The 10646-nt window shown below is 44.6% G+C and overlaps 1 protein-coding gene across 7 annotated transcripts in view; it reads right to left on the bottom strand.

Annotated features, from left to right (window-relative positions):
* Positions 1–250: 250 nt before the first annotated feature.
* birc6 (baculoviral IAP repeat containing 6) overlaps positions 251–10646 on the bottom strand; it is a 108827-nt gene continuing 98431 nt past the window's right edge. For all 7 annotated transcript variants that reach the window (XM_071481548.1, XM_071481550.1, XM_071481553.1 and 4 more), the window contains exons 72-73: positions 2864–2998; positions 251–1441 (exon numbers count right to left, since the gene is read on the bottom strand). In XM_071481548.1, coding sequence (XP_071337649.1) covers positions 1271–1441; positions 2864–2998 — 306 coding nt within the window. In that variant the 3' untranslated portion in view covers positions 251–1270. The remainder of the gene's footprint in view (positions 1442–2863; positions 2999–10646) is intronic.

The following is a 10646-nucleotide window of genomic DNA, read 5'->3' as shown; positions in this document are numbered from 1 at the left end:
ATTTTCTGAGCTCGTTAAAGGATGTTCTGAAAAAATAAAGCAGAAAAATGCATCAAAAAACGAGCCTCAGTAATTTTATAAAATAACTACAAGACACTAAAAGGTTGGTTGGATATGGACATGTGTTTACGGGCTCCCTCCACAGCTGACTTGTGTTTTCTGAGCTCAGGTGCTCTGTGGCGTGCTCTCTTCAGGTGAGAGCGCTGACGTCCTGTTAAACGCAGAAAGAAGCATTCGCACAGTCAATCCGTACTTTCAAGCTCCATTTAATGTCCTAGCAAAAGGAGTATGTGACTGTTCTAAGGAGTGAGCAAAATAGAAAGTGCATTTTTTTGTTCACTGGAGTTCAACATAATAAAAAAAGATTAAAGCAGTTTTTATGTCAGACGGAGCAGAATCATTAATTTTGTAGAAAAAGCAAAGAAATCAGTAAAGGTACTCTGTTGGAGTATTTGGTGGAGTGGTGTAGATCAAAGGCACATCACAGATTTGTATCTCACTGGGGATTGTTGCACACGCACAGAAAACACACATACACATGCACAAGCCTTCAAAGTACATTTCTGATGTGGCTCTGACGCTCAGTCTCATGATCTACAGTCATGTTGATGGAGAAGCTCTGTTTATCCAGAGCACAGTGTGTTTCAATTTGGAGCCTGTAGGCAGGAGAACAGAACATGAAGAACGTCCATGTCAGCCTTTATTCAGTGGATATGATCCTGGAGAAATCAAATGAAGCAGGTGATGACCAGAGGGGCTTTTATCTCAGATTCTATTAGGTGTGATTTTTCTTTTTCTCACTCTTTTTTTAAATAGTATGACCAGTCTATCCTTGGTTACAACTGTTCTCACTCTAACAGTCAAAAAAAAGGAAATTAACATTCAGTAAACATTCTTCTCTAAAGGTAGTTTCCCTTATATAATCTGTAATCTTCCTCTTCCATTATGTATACATAAACAAGTTTAATAACATACCAATCAGTGGTTATTTCACAATTGGAAAAAGCACAAAATGTTTACACTCTTGTACAGGTAAATAAAAGTTTCTGTCGACTGTTTTCAGTAAGAGTGTAGCATAGTTCAGAGTTCATCTCATCCTGTCTCCTCCCCTCACTCTGCGTTTCTGCCATTAGATCTTTACATACAAATATTGACAAAGTGTTGGCTTGTGCTCTGAAGCCATCCAGTCTTTTCAAGAGCAATAATCATAAGGAGGAGAGGGGAGGGTTGGAGATGCTGGGAGGGGGAGGGAACAGAGGGGGGTGGGGACTCATAGCTGGCCCTCGCTGTCCTGACTGCTGCCGGGCTTCTCTGCATCCTGACTGGGCAGCTCTTTGAGGATGAGGGCGGCACTCTTCTCTGAGAACTCGTCGCCATCGGGCTCCAGACCGTCGGGGCAGGGCAGCTTCAGAAACTCCTCCCTCAGCTGAGCCGTGTGTCTCTGCAGGGGGAACACGAACACACACATCACAGATTATCTACCTGTCCAACTCAGCTGCTAAAAGTCAAGTGTGATTTTATTATTTTCTGACTGGTGCAGGTCTAGAATGACCAGTTCATTTCCTGTGTGACCAATGATTAATATTCATGGTCCCCAGAGGATTCATTCTACTCATTTCTTCTGACTTCATGCACCACCATGAGGTGAAACAGTGTCCAACAGTTTGTTGATGAGCCGACTCACCCCTCAGCCTCAGCTCTACTTTGTGCTTAATGCTAATTAGCAAATGTTTGCATGCTAATAGGCTAAAAGGTGTAATCATTACACTGGTGTAAACATTGACATGATAGCATTGTCAGTGTGATCATGTTAGCATACTGATGTTAGCATGTAGCTCTAAGCAGAGCTGCTAGCATGGTCGTAGACCAGAATGTGAAGGAGGGTCAGCTGACGCAGACGGACCCTCTCAGGCAGACCCCTGACCAGGTCTGACCCGTGCTGGTCTGAGGGGGGTTCAGAGGATACAGAGGACCATGGTAAATCTTCATGGGACTGTTAAACATTCAAAATCAAAATCACCAGACTCATCCTAAACAGATGGCATCACACAGGTCAAAATCGTCCATGCCTCTCCCCCCGTGTGTTCTTACAGGGTAAGAATCTCTTCAATGACCAGTTCATTTGGTTCTCATTGTGACACTGAGCAGATCTGAGCAGGAAAAGATCCCTAATGTTAGAAAATGACACAAACAAAGCATCTCTGCTGACACATGGTGCAGGAAGAAGAAAAAGAAGAAACACTCCTTTACTTTCAAACACTGAAGCTAATGACAAGTCTCCAGTGATGTGCAGCTGTGTCTAACAGCTGGCTGAGCTCAGGCCTCTTATCAGTGGAGCTCAATTATTTACAGAGGGGATTAATTGTACTTATTTACTGCCAGAGGGAGAAGAGAGTGGCCACAGAGACACTACAGTTTGTGTGTTTGAGTGTGTGTGTTTCAGCATGTTCTGAGCTCCTGTGTGTCTCAGGGGGAAGACAGCTGGGGACGTGAACTAAGGTGGTCTGTTGAGGGCCCCCTGTCTCCTGCAGCCAATTCACGGTTTATTAGCAGGACGTGTGCTAAGATACACTGTTTACAGGCACTGAGGGAACCTGTTCACTGCTGCCTTCTTCTTGAAAGCTACACTTTTCAGTCGAGCAGCAGTTTGTATCAAACCAAAGGATTGATCAGCTCATTTAATTAATCAAACCTCACAGATAATTCCCCTCCTCAAGTCACAGTCACAGAGGCACTGGAAAAATCAGTGGAGCAGGTGTTTCCCAGGAAATCTGATTATTGACATGAGTCTGACTTCACATGTGACACTGTGTGATATTCACATTCACACAGCCTGTAACACTGATGGTTTTCAATACATTACCTTTAGTGCAGCAGCATGGTGGGACATGGTGCGGCCGACCCTCTTGTCGCTGCTGTACTGCTGGATGTCGACAATCCACTCCTCACACTGAGACATGATCTCTGTTCGCTTCAGGTAGAAGTGTTTGTGGATCACCTGTAATCACATGACAGCAGGGGTCAATCACATGACAACAGAGGTCAATCACACGACAGCAGGGGTCAATCACACAACAGCAGTAATCTCATCCCATGAGAATGACGTGGTCACAAACTTCTTTCTTAGATTCACACAACTTGTGTATGAAGCGGTGTGAGTGAAAATTCATGAGTTCTTCCCATTGACAGTCAGTTTTTATTCAGTGGTGTAGATACAGGTGAGGAGGTGTCTGTGCCATTTGAAAATGATTAAAGCTCCATCCAGTCTAAAGGCTGACATCCATGTGTTTGTGATAATAAAGCAGGTCTAGGTTCTATATTAATACTGTGAAAGTATCAAAGCCTCAGTCCACAGAGAAATGCACACAGCCTGTATTCAGACACTGAGCCTAAAAACCAGCCCCTGGACTTCTGGAACTTTGTGATGTCACAACAAAGCAGTCACCGCCCTCAGCCATGCTCCGAGACCCACCCACCTGGACCCACCATCCAACCTTACTGGATTTGTTTTCTCTGAGTGTTAACCTGAAATCTGCTATATTTTCATTTCATCATTCAGAAAACAGTCAGCCAATCAAGGCTCAGTGTCTCTCTTCTGATTGGCTGACTGACCTGTTGTTACTAGAGCTCCAGAAAGAAGCCCGAGACAGGAAATGTAAAACTACACTGAGATGGTTTTTGGTTCTTAAAAACACAGATATATCTTCTGATGGAAATCAACACTTGAGATAAAATACCGGAGAAGTTAGATTATGGAGCTTGAATTTTTTGCTCGTCCTGAGGCTTCATGACTCCTCTGGTCAATCCTCCACTAATGACACAGCAGCCGAGCTTAACACAACTGTTTCTGTGCTCTGGGGATGGGTTCACCCACCTCGTTGGTCCAGACTGAAACATCTCAATATTCGAATGGATTGCCATGAAATGTGATGAAGACATTCATGATGCTCAGAAAGTGAATTCTAATAATGTTACTTCTTGGTGATTTTTTCTCAAGAGCCTCCAACAGGTCAAAGTATTTCAGTAATCCACTGAAATATCAACTGGATGGACTGGCTCAGAAGTCCTGATGACTTTCTGTGAGGTTGATATTTTTATGGTTCAGACTGAAATGTCTCAGTTACTGGATGGATGGAACATATGAATGTTCCTCTGACCCCCCCCACCATCAGGTCAAGATTTCATTTATTCTGAAATGTAACTGGTCACAATTTTATTATTGGTCTGTATTATTATTAATAATATTGTAATATTAATATGTTTTACTATTTACTGCGGTTACTTGGTTCTAAGGCCAAACTTTGGTTGGATTGCTGTATAAAATGGAAAGAACACAACCCTCCAAACCTCCACGTCTTCAGTGACTTTAGTTCCCAGACGCTTAGATTTTGATCAGTTTCAGATAAATGTCATTTTTCTGGGCTGTGCAGGGACGGTGCTGAGCGTCCTCTGACAGAGCAGGTGGGCTCATGTCTTTCATCACTGTCACTCTCCTCACTCCCTCACAGAGCACCTTACACACACAGCATACAGATTCCTCCTTCACAATGAGAACCATCAACAAGAACAACTTCTCTCCTCATATCTCCATCACTGAGGGGCTGTTTATTATCAGAAGTGCTTAAGCCGCTCTCTGACATCATGTGTACAAGGCTCTGCTCAATGGATGATGTCAATCATCTACACCCAAGTCCCCCGCTTTCCTGCCCCAACAGTCGACTTCCTAGCAACAGTCGCCAGGGCCAAGTCATCAGTATGCAGCAAGCGCCATGGTGAATGTGTCTGTAGCTGCTGCTCCTCTGGTGGAGGGAGTGAATTAGTTATTATGGAGGCTGCTGATTTGCTGCTTAGCAGGAGCGGGGAGGCAAAGGGGCCACAGGGAGGCTTTGGGAGCCACTTTAATCTCTTTCTTCTATCTACATCTACCTCTGCACACTCCATCTTCGTCGTTACTTCCCATCTCTTTCTCTGTGTATTGTTCCTCCCACCCGATCCCCCCACTCCCTCAGTTGCTTAAGTTACATCTAGAGTTGCACGATACCTACAGTACCCACGGTACCCCGCGGTGCCAAATCGTAACGGTTCCTACTATACTAGAAATTCTACACGACGGTACTACCGTGGATTACTATGCTACCGGTGCCAGTTTCCGCTACATAGTGGCCGCCTCTACTCTCCTCCCGGCTTCTCACTGCATGCTACTCCCCTGTAAACAAACCCACATGGCAACTACTGCAACTGAACTACACAGCTGCTGAATGATTGGCTGTTTGCCTCTTACTGGTGATGTCCAGGGATATGATAGGCTGTTTCCGCACGCTGGGTTTGCCCGTCTGTTAGCTGATTGGCTGTGCGTGTGTTTCTGCCGGCAAGAACGAACTCGATGAAGACAGCTCCGCTTCGGTGAAAAGAAATCGCTTCAAAACAAACATAAGTTCTGTCCTTTAAATGAAATACCTCAAAGTTTGACTAGACACACAACCAGCGGATCAGTTTTTTTTTTTTCCCAATTTTAACGTTTTAATAAATGTTATTTATAAAAAATATTTGTTTCAGTCTAATTCTTACTTCACCAGTATTATGTTTATCATGCACCAAACAACATTATAAGTAATTAATAAGTATTTATAACTTGTACAAATACATCGCAGTTCATAAAAATGATAATACTAAAAAAAGGCCGCAGTACCACGATAATACCCGTGATACTTTGTCTGGTATAGTATCGTGGTTACTCATTTTGGTATCGTGACAACTCTAGTTACATCCAGGGAGGTGCTTGGGGCTCCCCAGCTCAGAGGGGATGTTTCAAGGTTGAGATGTGTGGTAAACAAGGTTGAGATTGGCTGCTGCTGAAGTTCTTCAAGTGGAGACAAGGTGCAGAACCTGTATAGAACCCATGATAAGGAGGACGAGGACAGCAGCACGTGCCTGACGTTATGTGTACACATGTTCGTACATGTGCTGGTTTAGATGGGGTGTTTTCCCTTGGGCTCCATGTGGCCATCACACTTGAGGACATGGTCATTGATCACAGCATGAAGGAAGCTCTGTATGCAAACCATCTGTGATTAGGAAGCAAATGTGAGATTAGGGCATCTTGACAAATGACCCTTCAGGAAATACGTGTCTTTATGCACGTGTACACACACACACACACGCGCACACACACAGGTACATGGAGAAACGTACACACAGACACACTGAGCTCATGTGTGCAGCGACGAGGCCCTCTGATGGAAAGCCCTGGCTGCCAGACGGACTCATTGACCTTTGAAGTAATGCTGTACACTCATTATTCCACAGGGCAACTGAGGGAGAAGAGGAGCTGAGGAATGGATGTGCCGAGCTGCTCCACACAGGCAGGGTCAAGGGCCAGAGTGAATCATGCAGCCATTAAAAAGTTCCTTATTCTTGGTTTTCTGTATTCCATCAGTACTGTGTCAAGGCCTCAGGTACCGGCCCGGCTGACCCTGACCACAGCTCTGACCCACGCCAAGACCGGAGCATAAATATTTCTACCTCTGATGTCCAAAGCACAAGCCAAAGGTAAGAACATCTGTAATGTGAAACGGGTTCATACCACAATCTGCTCAATATCACCTTATCTCACTGAAACAGTAACCTGCATAAAATATCATTTCAAAGACAAGAGGTCAAATGTAAATATGCTGTGTATGACTGTTAAAGGCAAGCAGCTGCTAAAGTAACTTGCCCTACATCCACACAGAGAGCTCAGTTCAGTGAGTTCAGTGATACCATCATATTCTAATGTTCTATAATATATCACAATGACAGTAAACAGCAGGACGTTGGTGCAGTGGTTAGCACCTTGCTCACAGCAAGAGGGTTTTGGGTTTGGTGTACCCCGCCCTCGTCCAATGTCAGCTGGGATTGGCTCCACCCTCCTGCGACCCGGTTCAGATAAGCAGTACAAATAATGGATGGATGGATGTTACGAAACGCCACCAAAAACCAAAAGGGGAAGCGTTAATGGAGGTCAGGTGTACAGTGTGGCACTGCACTTCTGTCAGGAGTTTCTATGATATCTGCTGATGTTATGTTATTACTATGTGATAATGTGTGCAGTGAATGGGAAGAATTGTGTGTGACTCAAGTGTTTCTGCCGTTCAGTCAGCCCGACAACACAACGTGGATTCAACCCCTCTGCTACTCACACATTTCTATTAGAAACACAACAGAGTCACACTGCAGAAAACCTTCCTCAAAGACCGGGAGAAGTCATAGATGCATATGACAATCCAGGAGAAAAGTGACTGGTGATCTGTCCTGATCTGTGCAGGGGGTTCGTTCGCTGCACAGGACACACACTGCAAACATGCAATAACTAGCCCTGAAAGAGGAGCCGGTCTGTTGCACTGTAGCAGCTGCAGGGTGTCAGACAGAAAGGGACTGAACACAAACCCAACATGTGGCACCTTGCTGGAACTCCATTCTTTCCACACACACACTTCAACGTCTTGTGGAGCAGAGACAGACAGTTACTTTGGTGCTGTCAGACCCTGGGACCAGCAGGAAGGGACGACTGAGGTTCACAGAGGACATCATTTCAGTCCTGAAGCCAGGAGCAGTCTGACAGAGTTCCTGACAGAGTTACTGTCACAGGACATGAAGGATCACCAATATGAAGAAGCGCCACGGGGATGACAGAGCAGCCACTGATGGGGAGACACCACCACACAGCAGCACGTATGAGATTCAAACTACACTTCTCCTCATTCCTAAAGGACGTTCAACCCCACAAGATTCGTGTCTGAAAACAGTGTACAGGGCCAGCAACAGGAGGAGGAGGAGGAGGAGGAGGATGATGTCAACTGATGAACAACAAGCAGAAGGACTGCCGCTGATTCATAACAAAATGAAGACATGCAGGATCAAAATCACTGGTTTTAGAACAGTTAGTTAATTGGTCCAGGAAAAAAACACACAAATGATTTGTTGATTTTATGTTGAAAGAGAAACAGGAGTACAGTAGTTTGATCCCACCATCCTGTTGGATTTTATTTAACATATTCAAGCTTGAACACTGGAGGTAAAAATACTTCCAGTGTTCAGTTATTTCATTTTTTAATTTATCCTTGTTTAGATTCATCTATACGTTTCTATGTTTAAAGAGAAATAAAGATGTAGACCTATTATGTTGAAGAACAGAACAGTCAGTTATTTCAACACTGGTTTTAATGTTCAAATTTAAAAGAAGCCTATAAGAGCTTGATTTCAACAGAAATACTTATGAGCTGCTGGTCTCATTACTTCAGCAAATCCATATTCACATAGGCTGCAAATTCAAACCATCCATCAGCTTCCGTTTTACTGATTTTTAAAGCCTCAGAAAAATGTTCCCAGACTCTGCTGCCTTTGATTTAATGTGGTCGAAGGATCACCGACCCTCAGGCGGTTGGATTTTCTGACAGAGTCTACATGAAGAAGAAGGAACAGTCCTGATGACGACATTGTGTTTGCTCTCAAACACACAGTGACGACCCATCTTACTTCAAACATACACATTTACAAGTGTATTCTTTCTCTCTCTCTCTCTCTCTCTCTCACACAGACACACACACAGATCCATATTTTAACACGCTGCACATTGTACTTAATTCCACCTGACAATCTGCTGCTGTATAATTCAAGCCTGTACTCCCCCTCTGTAAATAGCATGTGGTGAGTTCTCTCTCCCTCTCTCTCTCACACACGTTAGATCCTTCTAGTCCAATCAGTGACACCATCATCAGCACAGATTCAGAACTGTGATGTGGGAACAGTTGAGTCTTGATGACCTCAGTCAGTTTCTCTCTGTGCATCGATGAATGAGAAGGTTGGAAGGTCTGGGAGAAGATGCACAGTGCAAAGACAAATCAAAAGGTTTCTGTTTTGGTCAGTGTCGGATAAAGCAACTTCAACTCAAGGTCCACTTACTTAACAACCACACAAACTCCATCTACTGATGAAGATGATGTGATATGGTTGAAAGCTCCTGAGCACAGTAGTAAGTGGACCTTGGGTTGAGACTGTTCTGTCAAACCTCTGTTTTCAAGGTGAAAAAGTCCAGACTGGAGGTGGTGCATCCTCAGGGAGGAGCTGAAGAAGACCACAGGGTCACTGAGGTATGAAAAGTTGATCTCTGGAGGAGGATGACTGAGGTTTAAAGACTCCACCCACTGATTAGCAGTGCTTCTGGATGCACAGAGGGAACAACAAACTACTAAACTGATCCACTAACACTTCATCTTTAGGCCCCTGCAGGTCCAGAATTGGCTGATTCACTTTACAGTGTGGTCTACACCAGTAAAGATCCACTCTGACCAACACAAGTGTAACTTTACCTGACTCCAGTGGTGAAACGTCTCACCTTGCTGCAGTGAAGCACAGGTGTACTGACATCACTGTCGGGTGTGATTTCAGGTGTAACAGAGAACACCTCTGACCACAGAGGTAACACACGATACAGTCAGAGGAGACAGTGAAACAGGTTGTCTGTCACCCTGACTCTGGAAGTGTTTTATTGATACTGTTATTCACCTACAGTGAGAGAACAGCTGCAACAGCAAAGGTTTCTGATGAAGCTCTGCAGAAGAACCAGACAGAGGTAGACTGGCTCATCTGGAGGGCGTCTTCTAAATCAAGCCAAGCACCTCTATTGATTTGCAGTCATTGTGAAAGAAAGACAGGATCCACAGACCTGGAGTGACAGCAGCAGGGGACCACATGTGAAATGATGAGTTTGCAAACAGCAAGAAAGCTGTGAGCCAGAGAATGAAGAGCGTTCAGACGGGTGAGCATGACTCTCACTCCTACTCATTAAACTGACACATTTCTGTGTCAAGATCCAAAGTGCTAAAGATGCTGCCTCATGAGAAATGACAAGATGAACTCAGGCAAGTGAGAGGCATGACAGCGTCAGTTAGAGAGGCATCAGCCAGGCTGCAGCAGGGACCACCTCGTCAGCAGGGACCACTGCAACGCCAGTGGCAGTGACAGTGGAATCCCAAATACTGCTTGCTCAACAGAGCATACGGTTTCCAGGAACAGTCCCCTGTCTGACTGTGTGCTGGAGCTGTTTGATTGGTTCTCCTTGTTCGCTGTGAGAAGCCTTTGAAAAACATGTTACAGTTGCTGCACATGATGAGCAAACAGGAGGTAAACACTGGTGAATGACCCACACAGCTCTGGATTCAGGTCTTCACTGAATGTGATCACATGAACAAAAAGGCTCCAGGACACACATGTTACAGATTTGTACATGTGCCTCATTTATCCTCTTAACACGTCACAGTAATTTATGTCTTATTCAGAAAAACATTCATTTAAAAAACCATTAAACCTCACATCAGGTTTAAGGATCGACCGATTCATCGGCCGGCCGATATATCGAGCCGATATTTGCGTTTTTTACGCGAATCGGCATCGGTCGATTTGCGCGTTCGCCAATGTTTTTTTCGCGGTATGATTTACAGACAGGCATCCACGCGGGCAGCTCTGTGTTGCCGGAAGACCCTGCAGCACATGCAGACGCGCTACCCCTCCCCCACTGAAAGAGTGGTGAAAGTCAAAGCATCACTGAGGAGGCTGCTTTTGAACAACAGTAAGTTTTAAACTTTCAAATAGCCTCTAACTGTTAAACT

This window comes from Trachinotus anak, unplaced genomic scaffold (assembly GCF_046630095.1).
Source record: "Trachinotus anak isolate AG129_WGS33_773 ecotype Australia unplaced genomic scaffold, CSIRO_AGI_Tana_v1 ptg000007l, whole genome shotgun sequence".
Taxonomy (NCBI): Eukaryota; Metazoa; Chordata; class Actinopteri; order Carangiformes; family Carangidae; genus Trachinotus; species Trachinotus anak.
This window is presented reverse-complemented; position numbering and strand designations above follow the sequence as displayed.